Source organism: Rattus norvegicus, chromosome 2 (assembly GCF_021556685.1).
Source record: "Rattus norvegicus strain SHRSP/BbbUtx chromosome 2, alternate assembly SHRSP_T2T, whole genome shotgun sequence".
In the NCBI taxonomy this organism is placed as follows: domain Eukaryota; kingdom Metazoa; phylum Chordata; class Mammalia; order Rodentia; family Muridae; genus Rattus; species Rattus norvegicus.
In genome coordinates, this window is record NC_141535.1 from 139,668,577 (window position 1) to 139,688,377 (window position 19,801).

The window sequence follows — 19,801 nt, forward strand, 5'->3', positions numbered from 1 at the left end:
ATTGTTATAGATGAGATATTTATCATGGAAATCTTTCTCTACTAATTATTTTTATGACATATTAATTACAACTGAATTATAAAATTCTCTCTCTTGCTCAAAGATTAAGACTGGATTTTTTTAAATAATCACTAGAATGTATATTTACATTAAATTCTAACTAGTCTTAAAATGTTTATTCCATAAACTAGAACCATGAATAGCTTCATTAGGCATCAATTATATTAAGTCAGTGTTAGCATTCACAAGAGTCACACAATCCTTAGTGTTCCTCACAAGCTATATCGTTACAACAAGCTTCTAGTTAATGACAACGTCAATGGCCTCAGCCAGGGCTGCAAATAGCAAGGACATGGACTCAGGAGTTCCCTGAAGAAATTTTTCACTTAGATGCTAAGAGATGGTGACAGCTTCCTTTCCTCTGTATCTCTGTTAAGTCCACAGTAAATTACAGACTAGTCCAGGGATTTCTCCTCAATATCAGTACGGTCTTTCCTAAACAGAAGCCAAGGAACATGCACGAGTCAGTGTGTTTCTGTCAAAAGCCTGCCTTCAGGCTTAACTCGCTGCCTTGAATTTCTGATGATCATTTTACATTGAGTGTCGTCCCCACTGCTTTCTGGACCTCTGTGTTTCAGAAGGTCATATTAAGTTATCTCTAACATGGCCCATCTTCGATACAGGTTGAGTTCCCAGAAATGGACTTACTAGTTCCAAGAGACTGTGATCTCTCTTTCTCTCTCTCTCTCTCTCTCTCTCTCTCTCTCTCTCTCTCTCTCTCTCTCTCTCTTCCTCCCTTCCTCCCTCCCTTCCTCCCTCCCTCCTTCCCTTTCTCCCTTTTACATAGCTAGGGTCTGACAGACAGTGCTGGCTTTAATTAGGAAACAGCACAGGGAAATGCTGCTTTGATTAATGAAGTAAAGAGATATAATCAGTCACATGATCTGAACACAGGCAGGGAGGCAGGAGAAATTGTCTTTGTTATGGGCATGACTGTAGCTCTCTCTGGGAAACAGACAACTAGAGTTGAAGGTCACTAGCAGCTTTGAAGGGATATAAATGGCTGATAAAGCAGAAAAGTTTTTTCATCTAGAGCTAACATAATTTGGGGGAACTCTCTGTGTTCAGAGAGCCCTGAAACCTTGTTATCAACATTAAAAAGCACATTTTTTGAAAAAAGCAAACAAAACAAAAACTTGGGTAGAAGTTCCCAAACCAGGCAGAATGGTGGCCTCTAGAATATACATACTTTGTAGTGGAAACTTGGGGTATGAGGTTTGGATGAAAATATGGAGGAAGAGTAAACTCTAAATCAACCACATCCGGACAGAACCGTTGTGGCGTTTGTTGTCTGTTCCGTTCAGTTTGCTCTATCTGTAGTTAATGTTTCAGTTCCTGTCTATGCAGTGGGAGTTTATTAAGTTGATTTAAGCATTTTTATTAATTAATTGTTTTATTTATTTACATCCCACATGCTGCCCAACCTCCTGGTTCCCCCATCCCTCCTTCCCTTTGCCTCTGAGACAGTGCCTCTTCTGGGTATCCCCCGACCCTGGTACATCAAGTCTCTACAGGATTAGACACATCCTCTCTCACTGAGGCCAGACAAGGCAGTCCTCTGCTACATATGTGCCAGGGGCCTCAGACCAGCCCACTCGTTTGTTGGTGGCTTAGTCTCTGAGAGCTACCAGGGGTCCAGGTTAGTTGACACCATTGGTCTTCCTGTGGAGTTGCCATCCACTTCAGTTCCTGTGAACCTTGCCCGAACTCTTCCATAGGGGTCCCTGACCTCTGTCCCATGCTTGGCTGTGAGTATCTACATCTGTCTCAGTCAGCTGCTGATAGAGCCTCTCAGAGGACAGCCATGTGAGACTCCTGTCCACAGTTACAACATAGCATCAGTGTTAGGGATTGGTGCCCTCCTGTAGGATGAATCCCAACTTGGGCTGGTAACTGGTCAGCTATTCTTTCAGTCTCTGCTCCATTTTTGTCCCTTAATTTCTTTTAGACAGGAACAATTTTGGGTCAAAAGTTTTATAGGTAAGATGACATCCCATCCCCCCACCAAGTGTTCTGTCTGGCTACTGGAGGTAATCTCTTCAAGTTCCATATCCCCACTGGCTAAAGTCACCTACATTGAGTGCTGGGAGCCTTCCTCATTCCAGGTCTCTCCAGACCTCTTAGAGATTCTCCCAACCTCCACCCTGTACCCCAGGAGCTGCATATTTCCCTTCATTCCCCTGGCCCTCTGGAGCTCTCTCCTGTCTCGCCCTATGCCTGATCTTTCCCCCATATTTCCATCCCCTTCCCTCTGCTTCCCATGTTTATTTTGTTCCCTTTTTAAAGTGGGACTCAAGCATCCTCACTGGGCCTTCCTTCTTGTTTAACCTCTTTGGGTCTGTGGGATGTGTCATGGATATTCTGAACTTGGCTAATATCCACTTATCAGTGAGTACAAACCATGCATGTCCCTTTGGGTCTGGGTTACCTCACTTAGGATGATATTTTCCAGTTCCGTCCATTTGCCCGCAAAATTCATGATGTCTTTATTCTTAGTAGCTGAATACTATTTCATCATTTAAATGAACCATATTTTCTGTATCCATTCTTCAGTTGAGGGACATCTGGGTTGTTTTCAGTTTCTGGCTATTAAAAATAAGGCTGCTATGAACATGTGTCCTTCTGGTATGGTGGAACATCTTTTAGTTATATAGATGGGTCTTCAGGTAGGACTATCTTCAATTTTCTGAGAAATCACCAGAAGATTTCCAGAGTAATTCTACAAGTTTGCAATCCCACCAGCAATGGAGGAGAGTTCCCTTTTCTCCACAACTTCGCCACCAAGTGCTGCCACTTTAGTTTTTGATCTTAGTTATTCTGATGGGTGTAAGGTGGAATCCCAGAGTCATTTTGATTTGCATTTCCCTGACAACTAAGGATACTCAACATTTCTTTAAGTGTTTCTCGGTCATTCAAAAGTTCCTCTGTTAAAAATTCTCTGTTTAGCTCTGAACCCCATTTTAAAATTAGGTTATTTTGGGTCTCTGGGAGTCTAACTTCTTGAGTAGCCATTCTAGTATCCAATAAAATAGACTTTCAACCAAAAGAGATGGAGAAGGACACTTCATAGTCATCAATGCCCCATTTCTGAACATCTATGCCCCAAATGCAAGGGCACCCACATTTATAAAAGAAACTTTCAAAAATTGCATTGAACCTCACAAAATAATAGTGGGAGACTTCAACATCCAACTCTCACCAATGGACAGGTCATGGAAGCAGAAACTAAACAGAAGCATGGTAAAACTGACAGAAGTTATGAACCAAATGGGTTTAACAGATTATAAAATATTTCACCCCAAAACTAGAGAGTATATCTTCTCAGTACGTCATGGAACCTTCTCCAAAACTGACCATATAATCAGACACAAAAAAGGTCTCAACAGATACAAGAAGATTGAAATAATCCCATGCATTCTAATCAGATCACCACCGACTAAGGCTAGCCTTCAATAACAACAAAAAGAACAGAAAGCCCATGGAAACTGTGCTTCTGCCCATTACGAATAGAGCAGCAATGAGCAAACATGAGCAAATTCTCTGTGATAAGACATAGAGCCCTGAACCTCCAAAAGACAAATATTTTGTTTTCTCTTATGTATGGATGTCAACTTCCGGCTTTTGATTTGTGTGCTACAATCCAAATGACCACAGACATTAGGTACTTAGCAAGGGGTTGAGGTAGTAGAGGTTCGCCCTGAAAGGAGAAATACAATTGAGTGCCATGGAAAGATGAAGAGAAAACTTGACGGATAAAACTCGGAGGGATAAAAAGGATGAGAGCAGGGTACAGGAAGCCCTTTGAAAAGCCATGTGGAAACCTACTACTGCAGAACCTTTCTGAATTATATACACATGCAGAAGGAATATAAGCAGAGTCTCCCAAAATAGGAGAGACAGGGCCCCAGCTAGACATCATAGGCTGCCAAGTAAAACCTCCACTGCCAGATTTGGGTTACATCTTATCTAATCCCAGCACCCACATCATGGCAGCTCACAACTGTCTGTGACACCATCTATAGGGGATCCAACACCCTCTTCTGGCCTCTGTACATATCAGGTAGACATGTGGTGCACTTACATACATGTAGGCATACACATGAACTAAAAAAGTACATCTTAAGTAAACCTTGTAGCTTGACTAAGGGCACATGTGTCTAAGGGTTGGCCCTCAGCTTGTTTCCGTCGGAAAGGGATCCTCGGGTGTCTGTGATACCTTGGATACCAAAGCAGCTGACAAAACATTCACCCTCTTCCACCATTAGATATGACATTGCTGTCAGTCCAAGGGAAGGTGGCCAGTCGGTAATGGCCTAAAAACTCTAAATTTGTAGCCAAAATAAAGGTGGGTTCTCCCTGTCTGATACAACTTGGCTCAGGAGGGGTAGAGTTGTGAGCCTAACTTCATTTAGACCATGCTGACACACCTCTAAACCTTTCTTCCATTTTCCCAGAGGATATGAAATGTGTTATTCTCTGTGCAATCTCTTGATTGATCTGTTTATGCATGAAATCTGATGAGATCATAGCCCTTTACAGTCATATTTTTCTATCTTCAGTGGCTTCAGTTCTATTCTATTAAGAATTTTTTAACCGTGCTGTAGAGTTGACTCAGAGGTGGAGAGTACTGTTGAGCCTGCAGAGAGCCCAACATCCGCATGGTGGTTCCAAGCCATCAGTAACTCCTCCAGTTCTGGGGAATCAGACCCCATCTTCTGTCCTCCATGGCCACCAAGCACAGACGTGGTATACAGACATTCATGCAGGCAAACATAAACACAAATAAAATGAATGAATATTTAAAAAATTTTCAACAAAAAAAAATTTTAACCTCTGCTGCATTCGAATTCCTGAAGACTATTTTGTCATGGGAAATGAAATGTTAGATTGTATGGGAAGGGCTGTTGATAAGACTATTGTGTAGCAGGTGGAGCTCTAGAAACAACAGAGCTTGTTAGGGGCTGTTGGGCATTTGGGGAGAACTCTGTCAATGCATCAGGACTCTGTTTTCACTTCTGACTTTGGCCAAAAAACAAGTGAGAGTCTAGATTCTTTGATATAAATTCAAACTTTCCTCTCTACAGAGTCTTAAAGACACTTAAATAGTAACAATAAAAAAGCAAATCGCCCTCCTGACCCTTACTTGGAGGAAATGCTTTGATTTATCAGTATTTACTTAAGTCAGTATCATAAAATTTCTCTTTATTTCATGTCTCTCTGCACACTCTTACATGCTTGGGTTAGTAATTGTCCAGAACAAGAAGACCAACTACCATTCATCTAACCAACATGGCGGAACACCTCGGATACTGGATTTCTCAGTCCTTCATTCCATTGCCTCTCTTTCTTCCCTAGGAAGCATCCTTTCTCATCACCCAGGGATTTTTTGTTTGTGCACCATCTGAAAGGAGGCAGAGACATGTCTTACCAGGTCCATATGACTGAGGAAGAGTGGGGAATGTGGAGAAAGGCAAAGAGAACTGTGAAAGGACAGGCATCTAGTTTGCATGCAGAGAAAGCTATTTTCTGATGTCAACAGTTCTTCTCAAGGGTCGTATTAAGTATTGGCCTCATGCAGAATTACACCACCATTCCTCACACCCACTGCACACTTCACCACCAGTGTAGGCTGGTACTCCCCTGCCGGGTTTTGTCTTGAATGGCTTTCTTCTCTCTGAAAGGCATCCCTGATCATTTGCAACTCCGTTCATATGATGCCAGGGTGCCAGCTACTGTGAAGAAGAAACTTGTGTGTAAGAAATCTGGACAGAATATTTAAACACTCCATTTTGATCTGAAATATTGAATAATAATAGTGATTTCTTATAACTCTTCTTCTCTCCTCATTTAAGAGGAAAAAGATGCATATATATATATATATATATATATATATATATATATATATATATATTACACCTTAAGTGTGTTACTGGGTAAAATGTTTGCAAAATAGTTTGTATATAATAATTGATTAGTATATATGATAATATGCTCAGTGATCTTTCTACTAAACTCAGCTGTGACAATGTTCATTAGCTTGTTCATACTATTATATGCTTATTTTTCTATTAACCAGGCCCAGTTGAAAATACATTTGTTTCTATGAGAACGAAATCCATGTGTGCATATGATAGATAATGTTAAGTGAAAAACTGAAATGAAAATTGCATGTAATGTCATGATAAATAACTAAAGCAGGAAACTGTGACGCAAACACTTTTATTTCATATCCCATGTGTAAGTTTTCTTAACTATTTTGGCCGTGTTTTGTAGGTAGGATATCCTTTGTGTGTTGAGTAGTTTTTGTCAACTTGACAGGGACACAGGCAAACCTAGGAAAGGGGAATGTCAGATGAAGTGCAGCCTCCATTATGTCGGTTTGTAGGAATGTCTGTGGGGCATTTTCTAAATTGCTAATTCAGCCCAGCCTGCTAGGAACAGGAACTCTGTGCCTGGGGGCTTGGGCTTTGTAAGAAAGACAGATGAGAAGTCAATGAACAGCATTCCCCCATGTCTCTCCCTGAGTTACCACCCCAAGTCCTACCTCTGCTTCTTGCATAATAGACAGTAACCTGCAAGCTAAATAAATCATTTCCTCCCCAAATTGCTTTTGAGTGTTTGATCACAACAACAGAGAATAAGACTAGAACACTGTGTGCATTCCTATCCCTTCCTTCTGCCTCCCTTTCCAGTACAAGGTCGCCATTTTGACTTCATTTAAGCCTAGCACACAGCACTGTACCGTGAGTTCAATAAATGCCCATTGCATGGTCTTTGTTAGAATGGCTTCACTTGTTTGGTTATGTTTGGTTATTTTACTCTAAGATCAGGTGAACCACAGCTTGTGTCTTTAAATTCTACTATTGCTTTACCCAAAAAAAAAATACATGGTTTGTTAAAATTTGATTTTAAAATGAAATTAGGGAAAATATTTGAGGACATCATTATCTTTTACTAAAACTACTTGGTAAAGGGTAAGGACGTCTCTGAGTTCTTCCTGATGAACTGAGGTCATTACATACAACGGGGACCTAATTTTCCTTCTCCTTTCCTCCTAGTTTGTTGCTCAGCCCAACTGCCAGCAGCTGCTTGCTTCCCGCTGGTACGATGAGTTCCCAGGCTGGAGGAGAAGACACTGGGCGGTGAAGATGGTGACATGTTTCATAATAGGACTACTCTTCCCCGTCTTCTCCGTGTGCTACCTGATAGCTCCCAAAAGCCCACTTGGACTGTTCATCAGAAAGCCATTTATCAAGTTTATCTGCCACACAGCCTCCTATCTGACCTTTTTGTTTCTGCTGCTGCTAGCCTCTCAGCACATCGACAGGTCAGACTTGAACAGGCAAGGTCCACCACCAACCATCGTGGAGTGGATGATATTACCGTGGGTCCTGGGTAAATGTGTTACTATAGAAAATATCATAACAAACGTGTCTCTGCCATGGAATTTTGTTGCTTAGAAAGAATAGTCACTAATGTTTGGGGCGGAGGGAGAGATTTCGCACAGGTTCTGCCCAGGGGAGCTCTAAGACCTCATCTCCCAAATCAAACAAATGTTTGGCCAAGTGTTGTGCTGGCTCTCAGATGCAATGCAGGAAAGGTGATCTTAGATTGCAGGATTACAGGGGTTGATGACTCTTTATCACACAAGTGTCTCAGGGTTTGTGCCTTGCCCCCCCCCCCCCCCGCATCTTTTTGATGTGTCCCATTGGCCAACCATAATCTCTTCTTTCCGGTGCTGTCATCTGATTCCAGGGCCTTTACAGGGGCAAGCAGGTGGCCTGCCACTGACTGAACTAGACCTGCAACCCCTAGTTTTCTTATATGCCTTCCACTAGATAAGTATGTGTCTCTAAAGAGCTACTGAATCTATGTGTGGTTATATATTTCATCTATTGTTTTTCTCAGTAAATTCTATAGTTAGAGAAATAGGAAATTAAACAATAGAAAAAAAATTAAATCTCCACGGTACCAGAGATAGCTAATTATTTTAGAATTGCTACAATCAGAGTAAATTACTTATTAAAAAACTGTGCTTGGTTCCTTTCCATTACTGTAGTCAATGCTTAGAATTTGCGTTTTAACTATCCTCTTCTGCACCCTACTGTGGTTTGCTGAGAAAGCATATTTTCTCAGTTTCCCTTGGTCTCAGACCCAGCATGGTACATTTCATGATTCATAATACCAGGAGATCTGCTTGGGTTAACCTCAAAACTGCAAGGACTCTAATATGAGGACTAGCTGGGGGAAAGAAGGTGACCCACCTTCAGTCCTAAACCTTAGTATAAGTGGTAGTGAAGATCAATATGTGATGTGAAATTGTTTTACATGTTACTACTTCTTTGTAAATACCGTCTCAAGTGAGCTTTAGAGTCAGTCCTGACTTATCTGATGTGCTTATTTAAAGTAAAAGAAAAGTTTAGATCTGTAATTCCTCAGAACATCATTATAGCAATGAAGTTGATAGTAAGACGAAATTACCACTGTCAATCAAATTATCTCCCATAAGGGACATAATTTATGTTAATTTTCTTCAAAGAGAAACTTTCTAGGGTACTTCTTACTAAAGCACTTAAGAGGTCATATCTTATGTATTCATAACTCACACTAGATGTCTAAAAATCCTGACTCCCCAAATGGAATATACAACTTTTAGAGGAAAACCTTACAGGTGCAGCCTGTTGTGAGCATATATAGTATTATATATATATATATATATGTGTGTGTGTGTGTGTGTGTGTGTGTGTGTGTGTGTGTGTATTACTCATTGCTAGTCTTCATGAAATCAATGACTATACGTTGGATACCTAAAAGAGTGTAATGGCTGGGACAGCTACATAGCAAGCGAAAGGCACTTGGCCTGATGGAGCTTAAATTTCACTGGAGGGAATCAGTAAGGAATTAATGATCAGAATTGCAGAAAATGATAAATATTATAAAAAAATAAAAACACCTAACTTTGAAGTTAAAACCACCTTTGATCTCCTGCTGTGTATTAAATCTGTAGCAGTGTATTCCTCGGCAGGTGGATGAAAGAAATGCTATCAGAGACACTCGGTGATTAATGTATAGTCTTACATGTATTATCACTCCAAAGAGCTGAAGTATCTGCTAGAGGCAGCCTTTTCAGGATAATATGACTAGGGGGAGCAAATTGATCTGAAAGCTTTTAGAGTGAAAAGATAATTTTTTAAAAAAAAATTAAAAAGTATGTGAATGATTATCTCTCTTCAGCAGCAGGGCCTGTGATACGTGTTTATGGATCAGGAAGATCGAGAGAGAGAGAGAGAGAGAGAGAGAGAGAGAGAGAGAGAGAGAGAGAGAGAGAGAGAGAGAGATACTGCTGAGTCTTGAGAGCCTCCTTGCTAAGGCTGGGTGTACAGTGCTTTAGAGGACCCAGAATTATAAGGGCTGTGAGCCATTACTGGGATGCTATGGAGATACTGCCTCTGCGGACTTAAATGATAAGAAGTCACAAGCCCTCGGGGTTTTTGGTACCTTCATCAAGAAAGGGAAAGGACTTTCATTGGATGGCATTTGATGTCCCACCAAGTCTACTGAGCTGCTGTCATTAGGGAGAGGGAATTACTGCTCTCAAAAGGGAGCAGAAGATGGCACTGGGGCAGGAGTACTGAGGTCTTTCTACTAACATGGGATCTAGATTAAAGAGATGTAGTCTGATTTGATGGCTGCATTAGTGAAACATCCATACGTTTTGCCCAAGGCTGATAGCTGATGAAGTAAGACATCTTTAGTTTCATTTCCTGTATGGTTCTAAATTTATAACAATAAAGTAGAATAACTTGGGGCTGGAGAGGTGACTCCATGACTAGGAGCACTGGCTACTTTTGCAGAGGATCATGGTTCTGTTCCCAGCACCAACCTAGAAGCTCAGCTCACAACCATCTGTAACTCCAGTTCCAAGGGAGGGTTGGCTCTTCTGCAAGACACTTATATTTGTGTGTGTGTCTGTGTGTTCTATATAGTGTATATAAACACATGTAGGAAAACACTTAATACACATAAATAAAATTAAAGAAAAAATTACTACTAGTGATACTAGTTTTCAGACCTTCCCAAAAACCAGTTTGAGTTTTTACTCAAGGTCCATAATAACTAAATGTAACAGGTAAAAAAATGTTCCATAGTTTTCTGTATAACACAAAAGTAAATACACACACACATGCACATGTACACCCACATGCACATAGACATACGTATATATACACTTATATAATTAACTTAGCAAAAACTTGCAAAATTGATAGCATTTTTTCCATAAAAGTAGCACTTCGGTGAGGGTTGTCATATATTAAATAATGCTTTGCTCCCAGCAGAAAGTAAAATGGCTGCTGAAGTGATTGGCGTTAAGTCATGCCTAAGAATATGCCACAGTCAGACAGCATGCAAATCTGTGCTCTGCGAGCACAACGAGAAGGGTGAAGTGAGGAGATGATGGAGCAGAGAACAGAATCTTGGCTCTGTTAAAAATAGGGCCTGGAGAATTGCTAGCCACAAAGCAAGACGTGCCCATAATATCCACATTACCCAGCTTGCCTGGGTCGCAGGCTGCTTTAGCAATTTTTCTTTAGCAACATTGGCTTCTCATTTCCCTCATTTACTGTATATTATATAACTTAAAACATTGAAGTTAAGAAGTCTGAAAATTTTCAACTAAGTCTGCCAAACAGGTGACATGGATTTAATAATGTTGATCTTATTCTCCTCTTGACACTCGTAAAAACCAACAATCATCTTTCTGTGACCCTTTTATATACATATATACATTATTATACATATATGTATGTATGTATAATTTTTATTGTGACACACATATGTATAATTTTAATCTTGTGATCATTTTTTGTTTCCTCCCCTTTTTTGGTGCTACAGAGTAAACCCAGGGTCTCCTGCATGTTAAACATGCATTCTGCCACTGAGTCATACATCAGTGATCCCTGTTTTACAAATTGTCACTAAGATCATATGTCTTCAATGACTCATAATTTCAGCCTTACTTCTAAAGCACCTAGCCTCTGAATCGGCTCAAAATGGTGTTACAATTATAAGAAACTAGCACATAGATCTCTTCCACTCCTCCCCCGTGGCACAACGCTCAACATTTGAGCTGCAGTCAGCTACAGATCCGAACACAATGGCAGAGCAGCCCCTTGGTATTTTGAAGGACTATTGTAATATCACACAAGCAAACAGACAAACAAAACCCAGTCAACCATTACAGCATGACACATTTTTCCTATCTTCCTGCTTATCTGTCTGTGCTGGTGGGACAGCACTGCTTGTATACAGTTATGTGCAGTAAACTATCAAGATATACAATATTTAGAAATATTTAAATTGTTGTCTGTTCACCTACTGATTTACAGTAACTGGAGAAAATGACCTCTGTCAGGTTATGACAGCACGTGTCAAATTTAACACCCCAAAACTGAAACCTACAGAGCTTCTGAGAATATTGGTACCTCGTATAGATAGGAAAAGGATGCATATTGAAAAGCAAGCTAGGGGTTGGGGATTTAGCTCAGTGGTAGAGCACTTGCCTAGCAAGCGCAAGGCCCTGGGTTCGGTCCTCAGCTCTGAAAAAAAAAAAAAAGACAAAATAACGAAAAGCAAGCTAGATACCAAAATAAAAAGGTCAAAGGGTTGGATGGCACTTGAATTGGTTTTCCTTAGTTAGAAATTATAATAATGAGTATAGTTGCACAACCACATTGATGCTGAAAATTTTGAATGCACATTCTGCTGTGCATGTCACAGCAACTCTGCTCCATCTGGCTATATTAAATGATGGGAATAGCTGATTTTCCAGAGAGGAGACAGGCTTCAAAAGTCATTCCTTGTCTAGAATCAAAGGGCCAGCAGGTGCCTGTTAATACAACAAATCCCAGGGCCTCCAAAGAAAGAACCTTGTCTCTCTGTGAGACACTGTGCTGGGAATGGGAGAGACAGGATTACAGGAAGCAGGAATTTTCTAGAACACCAACTCTGCACACATGTGCACCATCCCCCGCCTCTTTGCGCCTTTACACAGGTACAATGTGACTGAGTAGAGCATACACTTCATTAGAGGTGTAACGCTCCAGGAGGCACACTGGCCACTCCAGTAGCAAGCATCACATTTTGCACACTGAATCCTTTGTGCCACCCCATAGCTCTGCTGCTGTCTTCTCCTTCATTGCTCCCACTGGGTTAAAACACTGTGGCTCTCTAGTGCCAAAATAAGCAATGTCTTGGAGGAAGGGAAGGGAGGGGGGATTGAGGAGGAAGAGAGATGAAAGGGAGAAAAGAAAAGGAGGGCAAGGAGAGGAGGAGGAGAGGGAGAGAGGAAGCGGAAGTACTGTAAGTGTACCTGTTTGCTTTCTAGTTTCGAAGATTCAGTTTCTGGAGCATAAAGTTAAGTTCCCTTGATTGTAAGAACATTCTTAACATTTAAACTTTGGTTGAGAGATACACACATGTGAAAGGTGTCTTGTTCGGTTAATCGTTTTTTAAAGAGAATTCATCTTAAGTGGAATGTGGTAATCTTCACAGTGAAAATGCACACATTTTAAAGATGTACCTCATACAGCTTCTGCTAATCACTGACAAGGCAACCGGAGCAAAGAAACATTGTTGTTTTCCCATCAATTTAAATATTCTGCTGTGATTTTTTCATGGAAGCATTGAAATTAAAGAAGATACTATGAAAATGCTATTACATCAGCCAGACTTCCTAATTAATTATTAAACACTTACGTTTAGGTGTTAACTATCAGAACCAAGTCATATATTCTCACTTCCGCCTGAGACTGTCATGGCACCTCTTTTTACTAAACTGAAACTATGGGCTTCCTTCATTTTGTTTTCTTAAATTTTTATTTCCACTGCTAAAATAGTGGACAAGACCACAGAGACGTAGTGTTTTCAGATGTCTTCAAACACAGATTAATTATTCCCATTAGTATCGCATCAGCCATTCTTGACGGTCTGCTGACGACAGTCAGAAGCACTGGGAATTATTTTCAGTAAGTTGAGACTTTAAGCTGTCCTCTTGCTTAGTTGATTCAGAAATTGCAGAGGTACTTAAACACACTCAAGGACGAGAAACAATTATGGAAAAAGACTTCATTCCAGACTTAGTTCTCATATGACAATTATGAAACACTCTACTCCCCAGAATCTAGATGCAAAGTAGTCTTAGTTTTTCCAGCCACTCCACTCGGCCCACCTAAATTACAGAGCCTGTCTCTATTTTTGAATGAGATCCCTCTTAGACACAGACTTCCTGAAACATTGAGTTATTAAGATGTAAGACCAGCTTCTTTTATTGTTAACATTTTCCTAAATGTTTGAGAATCTCATAGTGTGTTTTCTTCAGATTCTCTTCAACTCCTTGCATAGCTCCTCCCAGAATCTCCCCCATTTCCCCCCAGGTCCATCCTCACCTCCCTAACTTATAACTTTGTATCTTCTTCTTGTAATCACCCTTCAAGTCTGATTTGTGCGGGCCATGTGCTCCTCCTGGCGTGGGTCTCTCCACCAGGACGTGGTCAACCTATCAGGAGCCACAACCTTCATAAAAAATGACTTTGCCTCCCCCAAAGCCATCAGCTATTTATAGCTCTCTAGTTAGGGGACAGAGCTCTTGCTCTTTCCTCCTTATTCTAGAATGCTGACGGGATTGGTCTTGTGCGAGTCTTGTGCAGGCAACCACAGCTGCCATGAGTTTGTGAGCACAGAAGTCCTGCCATGCCCAGAAGACACCGGTTTCTCTGGTTCGTAGGTCTTTCCTCCCCCTTCCTATTAATGGCCCCTGAACCCTAGGAAAAGGAGTGGTATAGATGCCCCATTTATGGCTAACTCCACTGGTATTCTCTGCACTTAGAGCAACTGTGAGTTTCTGGGTAAACCACTACACAACGGTGCTTCTCTGATGAGGTCTGAGAGCTTCACCAGTGTGTGGGTACAGAGGTATGGATTTGGAGGTCAGTTTGATATTGCGCCCATTTATCAGAAAAACAATAGTAAGTCTACTCTCAGGGCCTGTGAACTCCCAAGCCTGCTTTACAGTACAGTTAGTGTTTCCTCCTGTAGAGTAGGCCTTAAATCCAACCAGCAAAGAACTGGGTCTATTCTAAAAGCTTTAAACTTATAAATACTTTAAAGATTTTATCTTCTTAATGAAAGACTGGCCCATGTCCTGAAGGACCTGGATGTGTTCATCTACATATATCCCATGCTTTGACTCCAGTCCCACGGTACACAGATCTCTGCTTTTCTCCATTCCTGCTGCCTTAGACAAGACAGCTGACAGCAGGAGATAGGTCTTTACTAACCAACCAGCACTCAGGCCATAGCTCTTCCTGGATGTCCGGCTTTCTGGGAATCACTGAATACCTGTGCCAGAAATGGACATGTCGACATTCCAGGGATGTGCACTCTGTAGATGGCCCTATTGTGCCTGAGTACTGGAGGGGCCTCAGCATCAGATTCAACTCTGTCTGACACCTCATAGTCCCTCAACCACTGTATACCCTGCAGTTACTTAGTCTGTGTAGTCTTCTGTGCTCCTTACAAGTCTCTCTTGAGTTTGGCAAGAAGAGCCACACACAGCTTTTCCTGCATCCTACATGGACTTAGCAAAAAAAAAAAAAAAAAAAAAAAAAAAGTACTGCAAACCCAGACACACAGAACAGTTAGCGTTCAGGCTGCCACTAGCTGCCCCACTTATACAAACTGCCTGGTTTTCCCTTTCCCGTGTTGAACCAGACCAAGAAAGAAATATACCAGTTAATTGTCACGAAGATGGTTCATCAGGGAGTGTGGAGTATTCGTTTCTTCTTGCTGTATAATCCTCAGGCTTCGGGGGTTTTCTTGGCATTCCCCTCACTGAATTAAGGAAATGTTAAGGGGTAGTCACTCTCGTACGTCTCTAATATTTACTCCCCCACCAAAGAATGCACAGTCAGAACAATGTGGCTTACTTATCTCCCTTCCCAGTGCTTTCTCTTTGTGGGGTATGACAAGGGAGGGGGCAAGTGTGGGATAGCAGAAAGTATCCTCAGAGAGTACAGTAACCTGCCAACAGGAGGTCATCTATAGCTTCCTTTGAGCTGCCTTCAGAAAGGGAGTTTTGTGGGCTTTCATCTTCCATCGAGGTTTTCAGGACCCTAGAAGCTGCCCTTAACTTAATGTCTCTTGGGGGATCTGGTATATGTCACTCTCCATTAAGGAAAATAACTTCTAGTAATACAATTATCATCTCGGACAGAGACAGCCTTCTGAGCCCAAAGACACAGTTCAATTCCCTGATTCAAAAAGCAAAGGAAACTTCCAGCCATGAGGAATTCTTTGTGTTCTTTCTATCTTTGCTGATTTGAAGTCTCACGGTGCACCTCTGTCTTCAGGAAAGGGGCTATAGATGTCAGCCTCAACAGCTCTGGGCCTTGAACAGTAAGCCCTTGGGGATAACTCTGGTGAAAAGATGCCTTGCTGTTTGTTTAGGGCTGTGTACACAGCCACAGCAAGAGAGGGTAAGACCAAAGAGCCCTCCCAGTGACATGGTTATACCCCAAAGCTTGAAATCTGAACTGACTGATGAGTGTGAAGTCAGAGGTGGCCTATTCCCTTGCATCCTCACAACCATGTTCAGGATAAACCCCTCAAGTATTTCTGTGTGAACAGCAAGCAGCTGGAGAGGTTAAAAAGAAACAAACAAGAAGGACAAACATCCAAACCCCCAGAGCATGTCTGAATGGGACTTCCAGGACCCATTCTCCTTGTGCTGTTTCCATCCTGAGTCCATACTCTTGACTTCAAGGCCTGTAACAAGACTTCTACCACAGGACTGAGAAATTGTGTCATCTGTATATAAATACACACAGACAGACAGAGAGAGAGAACACAATGTTGAAATGTTCCATTGTGGGAACAGGACAAACACATTGTGACAGAAGTTCCCTGAAGCTTTGTTCTCTCCCACTTTTTTTCCGTTTCCACGAATAGTTAACTCTTTGGATGCATCTTGGTTTGTACTAGCACCCTCTTGTTTTTGAATGGCTTGTTTGTTCAAAAATGTGGTGGCTGTTGCCAGAACAGATAGAACTTGGCATTTCACTAACGTGATTACAGCAGACTAAAAGGCAACAGCCATCAAGCAGGTGTATGGCAAGAAGGGCATTTATAAGATGATACTCCAACTTGGGGCTTGAAAAATAAAAAGCGTTCAAGGCAGAAGAGATGCTCAGCAGTTAGGAACACTTAGGAACACTAGGTGGTCTTGCAGAGGTCACAGGTTCAGTTCCCGGAACAGACTCAAAATCAACTGTAATTCTGGTTCCAGGGGATCCAAGTCCTTCACACACATATAAACACACACACACACACACACACACACACACACACACACACACACACACACAGAGAGAGAGAGAGAGAGAGAGAGAGTTCAAAAACTCATACAAATATAAACAAATAAATTCCTCTTTAAAGAATGAATCTTCTAAAACTATTTCACTCATTAATCAGTAAGCATTAATTGATAATGCTATCTATAAAGTTAGAGTCTTGATATGAGTTCTTGAAGAGTCACATCACTAATTAACAGTTTTATCCAGTTGGGGATTTAGCTCAGTGGTAGAGCGCTTGCCTAGCAAGTGCAAGGCCCTGGGTTCGGTCCCCAGCTCCGGAAAAAAAACAAACCAGTTTTATCCATATCTGTTTCCCCTTGTTTCGTGTCTGTAGTGAGGTGAGATGCTGAGTGATGAGGAGGGTCACATGAGCTCCATCCCTAGGGACTCCACAGAAGCCTTACAGGTTTCAGGATCGTTAGCCTTAAGAAACCTTGGCTATAGGCCAGGTGAAGTTTCATTTCCTTGGATCTACCTTTTAAAGACCTCTTAAACTGAAATCTAACCATGGAGTGGGGTTACAACTGCTTCTCTCACTGCTCCCCACGGGGCTTTCTCTGCCCTCTGACATCAATGTTCTGATGGCTTTGCAGGTACTTTAAGATCTGCTACATCTGATGATACATAGAAGTTCAAACGACTGAACCGCAAATGCACGAAGAGAGACTGAACTCTCCTCTAGAGAGATACATGGACTAGGCTTCCATAACCTGCCAAAATTTCTCCTGAGAGGGCACACTGAAAGCCATGCTAGACTGGAGGGTAGAATGTCTGTCTCCATCAATTTCAGAGCAACACAATTTCCAGAGAACTCTTCGCATTTGGCCAGAAGCTATCTTTTCATGCTTTGCCTGTCAAAGATCTGATTCACCCTTTCTGAGGCAGGGCCGGATCAAGTCTGTGTCTACTTGTAGATGACAGATCTTAATCTAATGTCAGCTATTTTAACCATCAAACATTGCAGTTGTACTGGTGGCAAGAAACAATGCTTGTAAGTCTTTCACAGCTGTGATAGAATCTTTTAATTGAAAGTCATAGAATCCCAGTGTTGCCTGGTACCCATCTGACTTACAAAGCATTTCTCATCTCTCTGTGTTCTACTGAAAGCTAACAGAAAACACATAAGCCAATCAATGGTTTTGTTTGCATATCTTCTGAGCTCTGGGGATTGGCACAATTTTACATACAATGAAATAAATAGTGGGTATTGAAGGACCCGCCCAGTAAGAAATTGTTGTTCTGGCCATCACATTTGGAGATTCAAACCCAATCCTAGTGTCTCCATTAACTAGCAACACAGCAGAATGTCACACTGCTTCTTTATGCTGTCTTTTCATGTAAACTGTGCCCATGGACTGGATTTCAAGATCCTGCCATTCATTGTACCAGGGAAAAAAATACCTTCAGTGTGCAAGAGGAGAGTGTTGTCCTGTGTACCAAAGGGTTTTCCTCATTATACAAAGTAAATTCTAAGTTTCCTACCAGCTATGAAATCCAGCTCATCTTATTCAGTTCTGTGGTTTTCCTTTCTTGAAACTGTCAGCTATGGCCTCACCCCGACATGAAAGTTCGAGGGATTACTTTATTTAGACAGTCTCAGAGGGTAGTCTAGTTAGGATGTTAGTGCTAGCATGCTAACATTGGGGGAGGAGGGCATCGTTATTCCAGTCCAGGGTCACAACGGGGCCTCTGTATAAGCTTCATGGTTTGAGGTCTGTGGTGCTGCCCTCACTCTATGGCAGTCAAACTTTGCCGGAACATTTAGTTTCCTGATCTCCTGCAGCCATAATCCAAGACACTGGCTGTTCTTATAAACCTGACACCCAGGACAATGCCTTTCCTCGGGTTAAGTAAGCAGTTTGCTCCTTATATGAGAGGTACCTGAACCAGGCCCTATACCTTGCCCACACAAAGAACCCTTGCAGTTCCAGGCTCCCAGTCTAATCTCCCTCTTGAGTATGAGTGGGAGGCATGGAGTAGAACACAGAGGGTGTCAGTTCCTGTCTTCCACCTTATTTTTGAGGCAGAATCTCTCTTTTTTATTGTCACAGGGCTGCACACTTCAGATGAGCTGGCCTTCGAGCTTCCGAGTAATCCGATCTCTGACTCTGAGCTTGACTTGTGGTCCCTGGGATTGCAGACTCCTGTACCACATCACAGCATTTACATAGATTACAGGGATTGAGCTCACCACCTACCTAGAGAGGCAAACACTTTTACCCACTGAGCCATCCCCCTGGCCCTGTGTTCTTGTTCTCTCGGGAGACTGGAAGGGTGTTTTGCTTCTCTATGAGTCTGACAGCTCTTCGTTTCTTACATTTCTCATGAGGATGTGACAAGTTATGATATTTATAGTTAATCTGACTCTTTCTTGCATTTAGTAAAAAAAATTATAATCTTTTCAACTTCCTGTGTTTCTCAGCAGCTATCAAATGTGGTATTTTACATGTGGCATTTCAGGCTACCATGAGTCTCATTTATTTTGATGAATGCAGCTATAATAGATGAATTTATCTCTTTAATATTTCATAGTGCTAGATCATTTGAAAGCTCTCATTAGGCTCTAAAAATAGAATCTTATTTTAATAAGATTAGGGGAATAAAATAATGACCCATATACATACTTTATAAGTATTCCAGAGAATTGTAAAATGTAATATTTTCTATTAGAAAAGGAAAGAGAAAGGGCTGGAAAGGTGACTCAGCGGTTAAGAGCACCGGCTGCTCTTCCAGAGGACCAGGGTTCAATTCCTGAGACCCACATGGCAGCCCACACCTGTCTGTAACTCGAGCTCTAAAGCTTCTGACCCCCCCCTCCACAGAGATATACACGCAGGCAAAACAATGGACATAAAGTAATAATAAATTATATATTTAAAAGCTGGTTATATATACACAGGGATTTATATTGATCCTGGATGTGGGACTGAGGTCATTGTCCTGTCTGTGGTACTTAGTTAATTGGCAGAATTGCCGTAAGCATCCATTCTCACAGATTGATAGTCGACCTCTCAAAGCACCAACTGCATAAAGAATCAAAGGTTCTTTGATCACTTGACTAGAGGGAAGTGTTCGGTTTGTTTTTCCTTTTTTCCAAATAAACTATTTTCCATCAATTTTAAAGTCATTTGCCTTAAGAGAAAAATATAGTCCAAAACGTGCTTATAAGAACATTCCATGACATTTTCCATGAAAAAATATTTATACAGAAATTAAAAACTTAAACATCTTAAAGACTTTATCATTATTTTATCTTATTTGGATGTGTATTTTGTCTACACTTGTGCCATGTGCCTGTGGTGCCTTCTGAGTCAGAAGCGGGAGGTTGGATC

At 41.4% G+C, this 19,801-nt stretch overlaps 1 protein-coding gene across 3 annotated transcripts in view; it reads left to right on the top strand.

Annotated features, from left to right (window-relative positions):
* The window catches only part of Trpc4 (transient receptor potential cation channel, subfamily C, member 4), a 168,827-nt gene that overhangs the window by 111,142 nt on the left and 37,884 nt on the right, over positions 1-19,801 (top strand). For all 3 annotated transcript variants that reach the window (XM_087635812.1, NM_080396.2, NM_001083115.2), the window contains 1 exon segment: positions 7,119-7,455. In XM_087635812.1, coding sequence (XP_087491938.1) covers positions 7,119-7,455 — 337 coding nt within the window.